Genomic DNA, 17375 nt, shown 5'->3' with positions numbered 1-17375 from the left:
CCCTCACAAAAAAGTCATGGCACTGTGCCATCATGCTTGTGCCATCACACTGCTTTGCACGTTATTCCTCCCTGCCCCCCACTCTCCGTCTGCCTGGCCTATTTAGACTGCGGGGGGGGGGGAGGGGGAGGGATTGTCAACTACTCTGTACAGCACCCCACTCTTTGTTGGTCCTTAGGCACTGCCATAATAAACATGATTAATAATACTAAAAACGAAATCCTGCAGGCATTGTCAGTTGCGAAGCTACTATCACTGTCTAGCCATCTCCTTAGTCCTGAACATGGGCATTTATAAAACATTCCAAGCTTCTGAAAATTTTTAGCAGCACAGAAAAGAAAGACAAGTGCATTTTTATTTGACTTTTGTTCACACAAACCTTTTTACTGAAGAGTGTTAGAATCATGCATGTTGACTGTTTTTGTAAAGAATAATTCAGCTGTAAACAGTTACAAACATAAAAGCTTAAAAAATTACTCCAAATAAGAGTAGGAACAGCAAAAAAGTTGAATGAGCATCTGGCTCTTTCCTTTTTAATAAAGAAATATTTCAAGTTGACACCAGTGCATATTAAGAAATCGCATACAATGCTCCGAACACCCAATGCATGAGCAAATTCATAACAAGTATAAATTAATTGTGAGGAAAAAAATTGTGTAAGAGTAGCCAGGAGAATGACATTCAAAATAAACAGGCCAGTTGCTTTGTTTCACTGAATCAATTATATTCTAGATAGTTTAACACGAGAGAGCCAAAATTGTAGTCATTAGGACCTCCAAAACAGCAGTAATTCTGCTACAAGTGAGTTAAGCAGTTTGCATTTATTTTTGTTGTACAGTTAAGTGTTATTCTTAACTTTTGGACTGTTACATAAAATCATGACACAGTGAGGATTCATTGTAAATTTACATTTCATACGTCAAAGTCAGATTAACAGGAGAACACTGCGTTCTGATTGTATCCATTGGCCATTCTGTTGAGAACAGCACAAGCTGTACGACGCACATGGGAAGCACGTTTGCCTATTACATAAAATGGCTTATTTTTCCATGGTTTCAGAGCCTCACAACAATACTATTCTAAACATTGTTCCCTGGCATTGTTTTAAGATGGTTCATCAACACCTCCTGCATAAATGAATGATACAAATATGTCTAGTGACAAAATCCATTATATTTTGGATACAGAATTGCAAACTGAAAATTGTACTGGATCATTTTTAAGGTGATTTGTAAATATTCTTCTATAAATTTTTTTAAAAAATATGTATTAAAAGCAAGCACTTGTTCAATTATTCTGACTATGATGGAAGTTGAGAACAATGATAATTTCAAGATGTATATTATTATTTTAATGCATAAGGAGCTTATGCAATGTAAATGCCATTAAAGCTAATAAGAGATGCACATTTAAAGCTTGGAGAAGTGAGATAAAAGCATACTCTAGGTCTTGTGATGCTGGGAGTCTGATTTCCTAATAGAAGAAGATAATACAGGATCCTCTTCTCTATCTGAACCCTCGTGCAGACAGCCTATTTCCTGGACAAGAGGAAATGGAATTTCCCCACGTAACACACAGATACAATAGCCATGGGAACCATAGGCTTGCTGACCACAAGGGGTTTTCAAAATGTGTATTTTCAAGCAGGTGAAATACTGGTCAGATATGCATTTCTTTCACAATTATTCTACCGTGCAAACCACATGTATCCACACCAAAATCTTCAATCCATCTGAAGTGTACATCAACTAGGATGCTGTGAAAGTCTAATGTAATATTATAACACTAAATGATTTCTTGACAATGAATATCAGGCTAAATCATAGATTACCAGACAAAGGCACATGCTTTAAGTTTAGTAGGAACATCTGAAAGTTCCTTGTTACCATAATATACACTCCTGCTGAAGTAATAGTATTACTATGTATTATACAGATTACATCAATTTGCTTAGAGATAATGATGAGGTAACAGGAAACTTCTGAATGTTCATACCGTGTATGGCACATACACTCTACAGTTCTATTAGCTGAGCTGAATCTTCAACAAACTATTGACGATTTAGACATAAGGTAGGCTACAATCTGGTTAGGCCACAATTAAACTTAACATTTCATTATACTGCACATATTCTCTTCTGCACAAACACAGGGTGCACAAAATAAGCTGTTGGTTCAATAATATTAATTATAATTAAATGTTTTGCATATGTAAAATAATTAAATCAGGTAATAGTGCAATGCAATCAAAAGATCATGCACTAGATAAATAAAACTTCTTCCCGATGAACAACAATTCTTAGGAACTTTTTCCCTACCTTGCATAACATGTCATGATTTACGAATTTATTTGATCAGCTTCTGAGGAACATATTTAGATAAAACTGAAAAGCAAGATCCTGAAGAACATTAGCTTTGCTGTTAGCTGTAATGCAGCTAGAATAGATATAACTGAGTTGCTGCAATGAATTGAAAAGTAACAAAAACTAAACATGAATAATAGTAGTAGAAGAATATATATATCCCCTAAATTAATGTTAGTAAATACATTCACTGGTCCACTTTAGTTATGTATCTATAACGACATACTTCCACTAATCTTCAGCAGATACAGATGGATGTTCGTTCATGGGGAAAGCAATGTGTAACAAAACTCAGTTTATCTGTCATTTTTACAGCAAAATCAGTAGCAAATTTGTAAAACTAAGTATATTTTCCCCAGACCAACCACACACAGGTGTAAGTCACAAATTCCAATTTATCCAATGTTCAATCAATAAGGCTTTATTTACATTTCTTTACAAATTCAGGAAAAAGTTTGGTGCAATGTGCAAGACAAGAGAGCACATTTCTCTCATTAGAGACCAGCATCTACTTATGCTTTAACACTAACCCATAAGTAGCCAATTAAAGTCCCATATATCCATGTTTTTACATAAAGTTTCCTTCCAGATTCTGTCAGAAGCATACTAGCAGTCAGGCCACCTAGAAACAGCAAGGATGGTAAAGTTTTCTTGAGGCTTAGTCTGGAATGAACACATTTCCCTGGGAACTTGTTTCTTCTTTTAGAATCCTTTGCATCATAAAACTCTATTAGTAATCTGTGAGAGACAAATTTATGTGTTAGTTCATGCTTAAAGCAATTTTCTTTCATCTAATAATTTTATATCTTATCCTATATTACCTATCAAATATTTAGCAGTGCATATGGCAATGGTTTGGTAAGAACAGACAACATACTGTAAGTATATTGTCAATCAATTAAAGTTATGTTCTGTACCTGCGTGCTCAAACTTAATCCCTTAAAAGAACACAAATGATTTTTCCTGTCATCCCATGCTAATCCTAAAAACAATTCTTTTCAATGTATATTATTGTGTCTACATTTATATTTACTCAGTCCCTAGCAAAACAAGTCCCCAATCCTGTAAAATAAATATTAAATAAAATAATATTTTCTTGTCAATAACAAAAGCAACTCTGTGAACAAAAGGAAAAGTGTCCGCATGTAACAAAACAGGAAGATAATGAAGTCTCAGGAGACTCAAAGGGTTTTGGAAATAAACACCAACATTTTATTCTTACATGTTGAAGTCAAAATGTCTACAGTGGATATTGCTTTATTGGCTCAGCAACAAAAACAGTTTCCTTCTACTGTGTTTGGAGAGTAATATTTTAGCATGTAACTAAATTCTGAAAATACTGAATGTTTCATATCCCTAAAATTCACATGCCAAGCAGTAATGTATCTAGGTAGGGGATGATCTAGTGAAAAGGGCACCGAACTGGGACTAGAGACCTCCATTCAGTTCCTGCCTCCACACACTTCCTGTGTAACCCTGCACAAGTCACTTCCTCTGCCTGTGACTCAGTTCTGCATCTGCACAATAGGGATAATAGTACATTTCTACCTCACAGGAGTGCGGTGAAGAGAAAGTGTATTAATGGTTGTGAGATGCTCAGATACTGTGGTGATGAGGGCCATATATAGATGCCTAGATCTATAGTTGCCTTACACATGGGCTCAAAGATCAAATTAATCTAATCTATTCATTGACCTCAATGAAGTTATACCAGGGACAATTATAGCCTTGTGACTTTGAAATGGTATATATCCCTACAGAACCCGTTGAGTCACAAGTGGCAGCCTTTCACTTACGGGATGTATGCAGGTATATAGACGGTTAGGAATTAGTAATCACCTATTTATACCTAGGAGCAGCTGCCAACTGAGGAAACTCTGGCAGGCCAGTTCCTGCTGAACCATGCTGCATGGGAACAAGAGAGAACTGGAAGGGAATTTGAGCTCATGTGGAGGCACAGACCTCTGCAAGTATGCCAGACCCTCATGTGGATCCACTGTGTGTGTGCCCCCCCCATAAAACATTCCAATGTGGGAAACGCCATTTACCCCCATCGTTGGAACAATTTGGGGGAAAACTGTGGAAAAACAAACTTAAGAGTTTGCTTCCAGCAGACCCCTACCATGGGATTCTTAGCAGAGTGCGTGATCTGGTCCATGGAAATGTTTAGAAGGTCTAAGACTGCTCATTGTGTTAATACTAAAAATAAGTAACTCTGAAGCATATCAAATCTTAAATCTCAGATGTGACATGACTATCGCTACTCACTTATCCTTTACTTCAAAGCGTTCATGAAGCCATCTTCTCATATACATCTGTTCTTCTGGAATATCTTTCAATTCGATCCGATCAAGGTAAATATGAACTTTTGGGCATTCCTTACACAGAAACTCTAACAAACAAAAAAAACACAATCGAGTCTAGTAAGTACTTTTTACATGGTAGAAAAAACGTTCCCCAAATAAATACTAAATAATAGAGACAGATATAGAGCAAAATGTTCAAAATGTCTAAGTGACTTTGGAACCTAAGTACCATTTTCAAAAGCACCTAAGTCACTGGGGGGGGGATTTAGGCTGCTAAGTGACCCAGGTGCTTCTGAAAATTTTATCCATTATCTTATCCAGTGTGGAAAACCCTCCAACAATCCATCAACCCAATTGTACAACATGGAGAAAGTTCCTTCCAGATCCCAGTAGCAATCAGCAGATGTTCTGTAATGTGTCTCTGTTTCAGCATATTTTATTACATGTTATTGGTCATAAAATTATCCAGTCTACGATTTTTAGATTTTGGTTTAAACTGCTTAAAATCTAATACCCATGTCTTGTCCCTTTTAAAATCAAAAGTTAGTTTTTTTTTTTAAAATAGCTCCTAGCCTGAAATATTGTATAACAAAATTCAAATTACTGTAACTTCCCTGGCCATCTCTAAGAGGATGTGGGTTAGAATTGAAATAACCTATAATTTAAGTGTGTAATAGCTAAAAATCAAATGCAGTCCTCAAAACATACACTTCTGTCTTCCATTAATTGCCAATAGTAATGGGGTTTGATTGGGATTGCATACTTCTTTTACATTGTACAATGCTACTGACTTCAATATCAAGTCATTCCTGATAGAACAGTGTAAAGTGAGCGAAAATTCCAACCTATTCTTAACTGGAATGGACTGTGTAGGATTGATAGTATCTTTTACTCCCAGATCAGGTATTTCATTTACTTAACATACATTGAACCAAAATACTTCAAAAAGATTCTGGGGAAATAGCCTGACTGGCTTGTTATGCATCCTAAATCAATAAGTTACAGCCTAATGTCAGAACACAGTCATCATAGTTTGTTAAAGGAAAGTGAACTACACAGGACTTGGGTATTTTTTTCCTTTAGTTAACTTGGCTGTCTGAGATATACAAAGCACTGTGTAGGGGCCAATTTCCTGGTGCAAGTGCTGGAGGAACCAACTGGGGCAGAGCTTTTCTTGACCTACTGCTCACAAACCGGGAAGAATTAGTAGGGGAAGCAAAAGTGGATGGGAACCTGGGAGGCAGTGACCATGAGATGGTCGAGTTCAGAATCCTGACACAGGGAAGAAAGGAGAGCAGTAGAATACAGACCCTGGACTTCAGAAAAGCAGATTTTGACAACCTCAGGGATCTGATGTGCAGGATCCCCTGGGACAATAACATGAGGGGGAAAGGAGTCCAGGAGAGCTGGCTGTATTTTAAAGAATCCTTATTGAGGTTACAGGGACAAACCATCCCGATGTGTAGAAAGAACAGTAAATATGGCAGGCGACAAGCTTGGCTTAACAGTGAAATCCTTGCTGATCTTAAACACAAAAAAAAAGCTTACAAGAAGTGGAAGACTGGACAAATGACCAGGGAAGAGTATAAAAATATTGCTCGGGCATGCAGGAGTGAAATCAGGAAGGCCAAATCACATCTGGAGATGCAGCTCGCAAGAGATGTTAAGAGTAACAAGAAGGGTTTCTTCAGGTATGTTAGCAACAAGAAGAAAGTCAAGGGAAGTGTGGGCATCTTACTGAATGAGGGAGGCAAGCTAGTGACAGAGGATGTGGAAAAAGCTAATGTACTCAATGCTTTTTTTGCCTCTGTCTTCACGAACAAGGTCAGCTCCCAGACTACTGCACTGGGCAGCACAGCATGGGGAGGAGATGACCAGCCCTCTCTGAAGAAAGAAGTGGTTCGGGACTATTTAGAAAAGCTGGACGAGCACAAGTCCATGGGGCCGGATGCGCTGCATCCGAGAGTGCTAAAGGAGTTGGCGGATGTGATTGCAGAGCCATTGGCCATTATCTTTGAAAACTCATAGCGATCGGGGGAGGTCCCGGAAGACTGGAAAAAGGCTAATGTAGTGCCCATCTTTAAAAAAGGGAAGGAGGAGGATCTGGAGAACTACAGGCCAGTCAGCCTCACCTCAGTCCCTGGAAAAATCATGGAGCAGGTCCTCAAGGAATCAATTCTGAAGCACTTAGAGGAGAGGAAAGTGATCAGGAACAGTCAGCATGGATTCACCAAGGGAAAGTCATGCCTGACTAATCTAATTGCCTTCTATGATGAGATAACTGGCTTTGTGGATGAGGGGAAAGCAGTGGACGTGTTGTTCCTTGACTTTAGCAAAGCTTTTGACACGGTCTCCCACAGTATTCTTGTCAGCAAGTTATAGAAGTATGGGCTGGATGAATGGACGATAAGGTGGATAGAAAGCTGGCTAGACTGTCGGGCTCAGCGGGTAGTGATCAATGGCTCCATGTCTAGTTGGCAGCTGGTATCAAGTAGAGTGCCCCAAGGGTCGGTCCTCGGGCTGGTTTTGTTCAATATCTTCATTAATGATCTGGAGAATGGTGTGGATTGCACCCTCAGCAAGTTTGCAGATGACACTAAACTGGGAGGAGTGGTAGATATGCTGGAGGGAAGGGATAGGATACAGAGAACTCTAGACAAATTAGAATATTGGGCCAAAAGAAATCTGATGAGGTTCAACAAGGACAAGTGCAGAGTCCTGCACTTAGGACAGAAGAATCCCATGCACCTCTACAGACTCGGGACCGAATGGCTAGGCAGCAGGTCTGCAGAAAAGGACCTAGGGGTTACAGTGGACAAGAAGCTGGATATGAGTCAACAGTGTGCCCTTGTTGCCAAGAAGGCCAATGGCATTTTGGGGTGTATAAGTAGGGGCATTGCCAGCAGATCGAGGGACGTGATCGTTCCCCTCTATTCGACATTGGTGAGGCCTCATCTGGAGTACTATGTCCAGTTTTGGGCCCCAGACTACAAGAAGGATGTGGAAAAACTGGAAAGTGTCCAGCGGAGGGCAACAAAAATGATTAGGGGACTGGAACACATGATTTACGAGGAGAGGCTGAGGGAACTGGGATTGTTTGGTCTGCGGAAGAGAAGAATAAGGGGGGATTTGATAGCTGCTTTCAACTACCTGAAAGGGGGTTCCAAAGAGGATGGATCTAGACTATTCTCAGTGGTAGCAGATGACAGAACGAGGAGTAATAGTCTCAAGTTGCAGTGGGGGAGGTTTAGGTTGGATATTAGGAAAAACTTTTTCACTAGGAGGGTGGTGAAACACTGGAATGCGTTACCTAGGGAGGTGGTGGAATCTCCTTCCTTAGAAGTTTTTAAGGTCAGGCTTGACAAAGCCCTGGCTGGGATGATTTAGTTGGGGATTGGTCCTGCTTTGAGCAGGGGGTTGGACCAGATGACCTCCTGAGGTCCCTTCCAAGCTTGATATTCTATGATTCTATGATGATTCTATGACTCTTTTATACTGGCATCACCAGAGACAAGTTGTAGGTGATGCTAGTTGTAGGCAGTGAATCTTGGCTTCTCTGTGTTCTTGATAGAGCACAGGGTATACTTATGTTTTACACTATCTGATAATCAATATAATCTCAGTGATGGTAAACTTGTTTTAAAATATAGTCACCTGGAGTTATTTCACCCCCCTGGTTAGAAGGCAGATCCTCTGATACCTCTTCATTTTTCTGTTTTTATAGAGAGCATTATATTGCTTGATTGTTGCTTCTTTTTTTTTCACCTCATATTTATGCTTAGAGCAGTTCACTATGCAAATACTGAGCCAATTATGAATAGAACTCTTTATTATCTGAACAGCCTATTGGAAGCTGTTACCTCAGCTAAACTGTTTAAACGGTTACATACTAATGGATCTTACATCCTGTATTGGATTTTTTGTTGATAATATCACTTTGTGTTTATGAATAATGATGAAAATGTAAGTTTAAAAGGTAGTGACCATGGTGTCCCACCAACAGAAACCCTTAACACACTTTCTCATCCTGATGCTGCATTTTTGGGGAAGGTGGCAGTACCTCCACATTTGGACAATGTTAAACCTTGAAAAGGGTCCAAAAATGCCTTTATATATTATAGACAGACAACAGATGGAAAACAGATGGCCACGGTGCATATAATAAGTGGCTGTAATTTTACTTAGTGAACAGTGCAGTCATGCAAGATATGGGCTATGTTGAGGAATAATTAAAACTTGACCAAAGAGTCAGAGACATATGCACCACATCATAGCTTGTCAAAGCTGAAACCCATCCTGATTCTTGCACGACCACACCAGTATCTATTATGTGGTAATATGCGGGAAGATGTGATACAGGACAAAATCTTTAGAAGGTGGCACAGACTGTCTCTTTAGAGGAAAACAGTTTCCAAGTATTTCAATTTTCACACATTTAAGATTCTGAAATACTTTAACAAAACAAATGAGAGATCCATACCATAGATTCTAATCCTGAAACTAATGGAGTGGGGATGCCTAAGAGTGCACAATTCATATTTTAAAACCAAAGGGGCATTATCTGTGTCTTAATAAATACTAATTACTAACTTTCATTAGGGCACAACTCATCCTTTGGGCAAGGGAGAGAAGCCTTAACATGGAACTTTCTAAAATATGCAAAAATAGGAAACAAATGGTTGGAAGCTGTCTTATCGAGTCTTTTTTCTACTTGATTTTAGGCAGCATTTTACCATATACACCAGAATTTTTCAAATTGGGGTCCCCAGGCCCCTGAGGGTACTCCAGGGGGTCTGTGGTCCCTGCTGATCAACTCCTCTGCCTCCTTCTATCTACTGAAGCCAAACAGGGAGATTTTAGGTACTAAAAGTCTGGCGGCACAGCAGGGCTAAGGCAGGCTTCCTACCTGCCCTGGCACCGCGCTACTCCCGGAAGCGGCCGGCACGTCCCTGTGGCCTCTGGGGATGCCTGAGGTAAGTGCTGCCCAGTCAGAGCCTGCACCCCGAACCCCCTGCTGTACCCTAACCCTCTGCCCGCACCCCATCATGCACCCAAACTCCCTCCCACAGCCCGCACCCAAACTCTCTCCCAGAGCTCACACCCCGCACCTCCTCCCACACCCAAACTCCCTTCCAGAGCCTGCACCCTGCACCCCCTCCTGTACCTCAACCCCTTATCCCATCCTAGTGAAAGTGAGTGAGGTGGGGAGAGTTAGTGATGGAGGGAGGGGGGATAGAGTGAGAGGGGGTGGGAAGAGGTGGGACGGGGGTGGGGCCTTGGGGGAAGAGGTGAAGTGGGGGCGGGGCCTGAGCAGGGGGGCTGGTGGGTCCCCGAAAAATTTTAAATCAAAATGGGGGTCTTTGGGTTCCTGAAGTTTGAGAACTGCTGCTAAATACAAATGTATCCATTTACCTTTAAAAGATATTTAAAATATTGTTCTGGAGTATGGTGGAACTTTTACGGTGTACATTTATTTCAAGTTTTATTTTATGACTTTATTCTATAAAGGAACAAATAGCTCTTCCCTGACATTTATTTATACACAATTAAGTAAAAACAAACAAAACCCCAACCAGTCTAAAATAGCATTGTTAACAGCCATATGGTATTTTTACAACTATTATCAAACTCTGTAGAAGAATATTGATTAGCTCCCAATGTCATTGTAAAATAGCAAAGGACTACATTACCTCATTACAGTACTGCTAACAAAAGGGAATAGAACATATGTAGATCAATAAACGCAAACTGAAAAAATGTTTCAAAGTTTCTGCAGTTTTATCCATACAGCTAAACAAAGGAGGATTTGATTCCTCAAGATTTGCTACTCAAAAACAATTTTAATCAAACTTAAAACGAAACGCTTCTTTCATGGCAAAGAAATTCCATGTATCTGAGCACTGATGCTGCCTCTCTCCAGCAAATGCCAATGCATGTGTAGCCTTACTTCCTCCTCTAGCTTTTCAGCACAGCATAAGTTTAACTCACCTAAACCAAAGTCCTAAACCTTCCTACCCATCCAGGTTTCCTCACTATGTAAACCTAATCCCTTTCCTCATATCTGCACCAAACTCACCCTTGCAGCTGGATGGCCAGATTGGCCTGCATCCAAGGCTGCTGTGCTACTTTCTTATCTGTAGCTACAAGTGTTAAAAGATCCTTTTCCCTCCCCACCCCAATCCCCTTGCTCTTAGCCGCAGGATCATTTTTAAACTGTGCTCTCCAGTACATCTATACAAAATGCTCAAATGCAAGCAATCATGCCAGCTACTTGAGCTATTTTTATTATGCAATTCATATTAGGGTTTAATGTGACTAATCCATTTTTTTATTTTTTAGACACACAGTGCAACTGCAACCACTTACGTACACCAGTGGATAAGAACAATTTATTGAGCTGCCGCTTTTGAGAAGAAACAGATGGATTTTATCACTATAACCTCCAGAAGTTTGTGGTAGTCCCATGACCCTTAATTTCACATCAGTTTAACTCCCAAAAGGCTTTTGTAATTAAGCTAAGAAAGCTTATTGTAGCAATTTATTATGCACAAATTAAATTCAACTTTAGGGTTGTTGGCCCTAAAAGCCAACATTTGACAGGCTTTGCAAATCCCGGCTCTCGCCGGAATCTGTTACAATAAACAGGAGGAACAAAAAAGTCTGAACTTTCCTGCAAAAGATATAATATAATTGAGAATCATGCACTGTATCAAACTTTTGATTAGGGACAACTTTAGTTATGATTATAAATCAAGAACCAAGTATAATACGTGTTAAATGAACATTAATAATTCACATGGGACCAAAGTGGACTGACTCTCGTATGGGAGATAACTTGCTAATAAAAGTTTTCAGTCTCACAAAATGACTTAGCAGCAAGTTAAGATCTAAGAGCATAAAACTCTTATAATGATACTAATGACCAATCAAAGCAAGAAGAAGGAAAATATGGCAATTTACAATGTTTTAAGGCAAGAATGTTAAATCCATTAGTGAAATTCCAAGCCCCATATACAAGAAAGAATTCATGGTAATGTAGCATAGAGAGTTATAATGTATTATTTGGATTCTTAAAAATGTCACTGATAGTCTCCAAGGGACAATCAAATCTCAAATGTATTTCAGTCTCAAACAAATATCTTAGTCAATGGTATTTCACAAGCTAAGCCTCCAGTAAAATTCCACCACTTTTTATATATTAATGCCGTACTTTCAAAACAGATTAACATTTTCAGTCTTCTGTATCGAGGAAGGCACAGACGAGTCCATAAAAGATGAACTGCAAAGCAAAAACCAAACGCCCTCAAACACAAAAACACTACTTATATAAATATAAAACTTCCACTGAATGATGGATATGAAAAGCCTCAACCTCTTCGCTCCCCAGAAATAAGTTTTTTTGTGGAATCGTACGGTCACAGATGGATTCCAAATAACTGTTTACTGACTATGTACAAATATACACAACCAAGCTACCTATGTACACTGCTGCTGTGACTGGGTTCTGGTGGCTTCTGCAATAGAAGGGGTGACCCACTACAGGTTTCCCAAACTATTTAAAGAAATACTACCCAATTTCTATTACAATTTCTATAGTCTTCCCCCCTTTGCATGAAATGACATACAAATAATTATAAATGTATTACTATATAAACTACTAATACACATGCTACAAATTAAGTTTGAGAGGTAATCGATTAAAGGCTTCTTTCTAAATAAAGTCTCATAGGCATAGCAACAGTTTCTGAAAGTAACTGCACTTTCTGGTATAGCTGTGTCAACAACATCTTCCTGCTCTGAAGTGTTAGGGTCTTTTCGTAGAAGAAACAGGGACATGAGGCTCACAGGCGCTATCACAAGTCACTGTCTGTAGCTGTACTGAAGGCTCAGGATTTTCAACAGGCATCACAGGTGCAGAATATCCTGTTGAACTTGTGCTCAAAAACTGGTTTGTGTCTTTTCCATTACATATTTGGTGCTACTTCTACCCAATAAGACAGGGTACTGAAATGTGATGTAATCACGCTAGGCTTCCATGAATTCTTGGAAATTGCTAAGATTTTTTCCTTCTGCATGAAGGTGTGCAAGTGGGACTATTTGGGGCCATTGGATCACAGTTTCTTTCAAATGTCTTTCTGTAGGTCAGGTTTTAACAAGTGTAGGTGAGATTTTAAATTATGACCCATAAACATGATTGGTCCCTGATTAGTTGTAGCATGTACTGAATTCCTATAGGCCAATGGAAAATCTACAAACCTGTCTGCAAAGCTACCTTTATCCAGGGTTGTAGCATGAATCACGTGCTTGAACATCTGAATAAATCTTTCCACTAATTCCTTTGCAGCAGGTTGGTAAAAATACAATGTGATATGTGTGACGGGTTCGGTCACAGAGACGCCCTTGGGACTGTCACCTGACATTTTGGAATTACCTCTGAGCCCGTTTCCCCTGCCAGCTTGGGACTCCAGAACCCTGCCCTGTGGAGCCAGACATGCTAGCCTGCTTCAACACAGACAGGTCTGGTCCATGCCCCCAAAATGCAGACTTTAACCAAAAACTGCTCAGCAGGTCACCTATCTCCAACGCCCAGACACCCAATTCCCAATGGGATCCAAACCCCAAATAAATCCATTTTACTCTGTATAAAGCTTATACAGGGTAAACTCATAAATTGTCCACGCTCAATAACACTGATAGAGAGATATGCACAGTTGTTTGCTCCCCCAGGTACTAATCACTTACTCTGGGTTCATTAATAAATAAAAGTGATTTTATAAAGTAGGATTTAAGTGGTTTCAAGTAATAACAGACAGAACAGAGTAAGTCACCAAGCAAAATAAAGCAAAAACATACAAGTCTAAGTCTAATACATTAAGAAACTGATTACAGATAATATCTCACCCTCAGAGATGTTCCAATAAGCTTCTTTCACAGACTAGTCTCCTTCCTAGTCTGGTCCCAATCCTTTCCCCTGGTACAGTCCTTGTTAGTTCCAACAGGCATCTTAGGTGGAAAACAGGGACTTTCTCATGACTGCAGCCCCCTTTCTTCTGTTCCACCCCCTTTTATAGCTTTGGCACAAGGTGGGAATCTTTTGTATCTCTGGGTCCCCATCCCTCCTTCTAAATGGAAAAGTACCAGATTTAAGATGGATTCCAGTATCATGTGACATGGCCACATGTCCTGTGAGACCTCATTCATCATTACCCATGGGCTGGCCCACACGTACCCAGGGAGGCTTGCAAGTAAATAAACCATTTACAACCAATTGTCCTAGTCAATGCGAGTCATCAAGATTCTAAACCACCGTCAATGGCTCACACTTTGCATAATTACAAAAGGACCTAAGAGTTATACTTCATATTTCTAGCTTCAGATACAAGAATGATACATAAATACAAATAGGAGGAATATATTCAGTAGGTTATAACCTTTGTTATGATACCTTACAAGAGACCTTTGGCATAAAGCATATTCCAGTTAGACCATATTCACACTCATAAGCATATTTCCATAAAACATATGGAGTGCAACATCACAACGTTTGATACCATTTCTTCTGACAAACAACTGGAACTCTTCGTATGTGAACTGAGTTCCATTGTCACTTACAGTCTGTTCAGGAATTCCTGTCCTTGAAAACAAAAATTTTAACACTTCCACTGAACTAGCTCAATTCATACAGATGCCATTTAAAATGAGCATCTATTGCAACCAAACACATATGTCCCATAAATGGTTCAAACAGTCTGTAAGGACTTGTTGCTACAAGGTAGCTGAATGCTCCAAAGGATGCAATGGAGCATGTATGGAGTTTGCTCACAACCCTGACACTGTTTGGCCATTTTCACTATTTGTCTATCAATCCCAGGCTAGCACACAAAACTCCTGGCTAGGACTTTCACTTTTGCAATTCCCACATGTCCTTTGGGTAACTCTTGGAGTTTGTGAGACCTTGACTAAATAGGAATAACCACTCTAGTGTCACATATTATGCAATCTTGACATACACTTAACTATTCTTTTCAAGCTAAGAAAACTGGACACAGTTATTTGTGTGCCTGAGGCCATCCACTCATTATAATGTCATGAACTTTAGCCAGCACTGGATCATTTTAAATTTCACATTGCATTTGTTACTGGCAAGGGTTCAATTTGTGCCATATAGAACATATTTACTCTCTGTGTCTCCACTTCATTATCCTTTCCTACCACTTCTAATGGTGGATGTGATAAGCAATCTTCATTACCAGGTTGGCTGGTACCATTGAACGTAATATTGGAACAGTGAGCACTCAAGAATGTCCATTTCTGTCACTGTGCTGCAGTCATTGCCAGTATTCCTTTTCTAAAAACTGAAACTAAAAACTAAAAACTGTTGATGATCTGTAACAAAAGTACATTGTTTCCTATAGAGATGCTGGTGAAACTTTCAAACTCCCCAGACTAAACTCAGCCCTTCTCTATCAATTCGAGCACTGTTACATTCTGCTGAGGCTAGAGATCTAGAAGCAAAGACAATAGGCTTTTTCAGTATGATCCTCCATTACATATGAATTTACTGTTCCTATTCCATACAAGGAAGTGTCACAAGCTAACTTTATAGAAAAAGATGCCTTTAAGTGTGTAGGAACCATTTCAAATTATATGAGCCTCTTGGCTTCATCAAAAGCCTCGTTACACTGTAGGGATCAATGCCATTTCTGTCCTTTGGGTCACAATTCATTCAGGGGGTGTAACAGTGTTGCTGCATGAGGTAGGAACCTATGCTAATAATTGACCATCCTCAGAAAGGAGTGTGACTGACAAATTTTGCATTACAGGTGCCTTAAGGATAGTTTCAACTTTTTCTTGGAATTTACAGAAACCATCTTTGTCAACGATGTGGCCACTATATGCTACTGAATCTTTGAAAAATTCACATTTTCTCTTAGTTGCTTTAAGACTTGTGACAGACCCAGACCAGTGGGTGCAGGAGTCTGGTAGAAGGTAAATATACTGGCCACTGGATGAATAATTTTCTGTTCCCTGAGTGACCAGAGCAGGGGCTGCGCTAGAGCAATCAGGAACCTGCTAGAACCAATTAAGACAGGCAAGCTAATTAAGACATCTGGAGCCAATTAAGAACATACTAGAATCAATTATGGCAGGCAGACTAATCAGGACATCTGATTTAAAAAGGACCTCTCATCAGTTAGTAGAGGGCGTGCAAGGAGTGAGAAGGGATGCTGCTGGAGGACTGAGGAGTACAAATGTGATCAGGCTTCAGGAGGAAGATCCTGCAGTGAGGATAAAGAAGGTGCTGTGGGGAGGTCATGGGGAAGTAGCTCAGGGAGTTGTAGCTGTCATGCAGCTGATACAGGAGACATTGTAGACAGCTGCTATCCACAGGCCCCTGGGTTGGAACCCGGTGTAGTTTGTAGTAGTCTTTTCTGTAGAAAATCCATTCAGATTAATGGAAGAAATCAGGATGTTCTGGGCATGTCTGATGTCTGTCACAGTTTATGGAGCTAACTGCACCTTTGACTCCTTACTGATCTCTGAGTGCACATACTTCACCTCCCCCTTCTCCCCCCAGGTGTGAAGCCTCATGCCTTTACCTGTCTTGGGTGGAATTTAGCAGTTTTCACACTCTTAGATTAGGACCTGGGCTGAGGTACCCTGTGCGTCTGCCATTATTATGCTGCAGGTCTGACCGAGTTTGGGCACCCGCAGTTCTTCCCTTTGGTAGTCTGTGGTCAGTAGTATACAAAACAGCCTTCTCAAATGTGTTTTGTTTTGCAGTAGGAGCCACACATTTGGGAAAAAAGGATTTTAAAGCAATAGTCTACACACATCTATTTTACCTAAAGGCTCATAATCCTCTGATGATAATCTAGGCAGGCCTGACTTCTTTAGGCACCCAACAGGGTCCTGTGTGTGAGTGGTTCCCCTGAATAACAACTACCCCGTCTTCAGGGAGTGTGTCTTTTCAATCTTGCTGGAGTTCTTCTGTGTTCCTGGGTCCTTTCGCTGCTGGTCAAAATCAGTTTTGTAGGTTTGCTGGAGGAGAGGTAGAAACATCAAGCAAACGGTTCTGGCATTGTTCCTGAATGATGATTGCTAAGAGGTGGCAATCTTGAGCTATTCTTTTCCTTCCTGCTTGTTTTTTCCAAACAGCCTCCTATTGAGCTAAACCAGCATATTCATACCAAAAAAAAAAAGGAGTACTTGTGGCACTTTAGAGACTAACAAATTTATTTGAGCATAAGCTTTCGTGAGCTACAGCTGAATGCATCCGATGAAGTGGGCTGTAGCTCACGAAAGCTTATGCTCAAATAAATTTGTTAGTCTCTAAGGTGCCACAAGTACTCCTTTTTTTTTTTTTTGCGAATACAGACTAACACGGCTGCTACTCTGAAACCTATATTCATACAGTAAGTATCCCAGTAATCTGCCCAACATACAGTATTCATATATTACAGATCAGCTTCAAATCTCTCACAATGTGTGTCTACACTAGAAGAGAGTATTTACTTTATATTTTCAGTCTGACAGAATGGAAGGGGTTTACTCAGTGAACAAAGCCCTATAAATACTACTGTTCTCTGTCAAATATTGTCTTGTTTCAGCTAAACAGTGTGCATTAGCCCTTTCAAATGTCTGATCTCCTGTGCTAATAGCACTATAGAAAAATACAGTATACCACTTACCTTTTTAGAATAGCA

The 17375-nt window shown here is 39.9% G+C and overlaps 1 protein-coding gene across 2 annotated transcripts in view; it reads right to left on the bottom strand.

Annotated features, from left to right (window-relative positions):
* Positions 1 to 493: 493 nt before the first annotated feature.
* The window catches only part of AGPAT5 (1-acylglycerol-3-phosphate O-acyltransferase 5), a 120199-nt gene continuing 103317 nt past the window's right edge, over positions 494 to 17375 (bottom strand). For both annotated transcript variants that reach the window (XM_043542357.1, XM_007055053.4), the window contains 2 exons: positions 4631 to 4754; positions 494 to 3100 (listed from right to left, as the gene is read on the bottom strand). In XM_043542357.1, coding sequence (XP_043398292.1) covers positions 2875 to 3100; positions 4631 to 4754 — 350 coding nt within the window. In that variant the 3' untranslated portion in view covers positions 494 to 2874. The remainder of the gene's footprint in view (positions 3101 to 4630; positions 4755 to 17375) is intronic.

The sequence above is a fragment of the Chelonia mydas genome, chromosome 3 (genome assembly GCF_015237465.2).
Source record: "Chelonia mydas isolate rCheMyd1 chromosome 3, rCheMyd1.pri.v2, whole genome shotgun sequence".
In the NCBI taxonomy this organism is placed as follows: domain Eukaryota; kingdom Metazoa; phylum Chordata; order Testudines; family Cheloniidae; genus Chelonia; species Chelonia mydas.
This window is presented reverse-complemented; position numbering and strand designations above follow the sequence as displayed.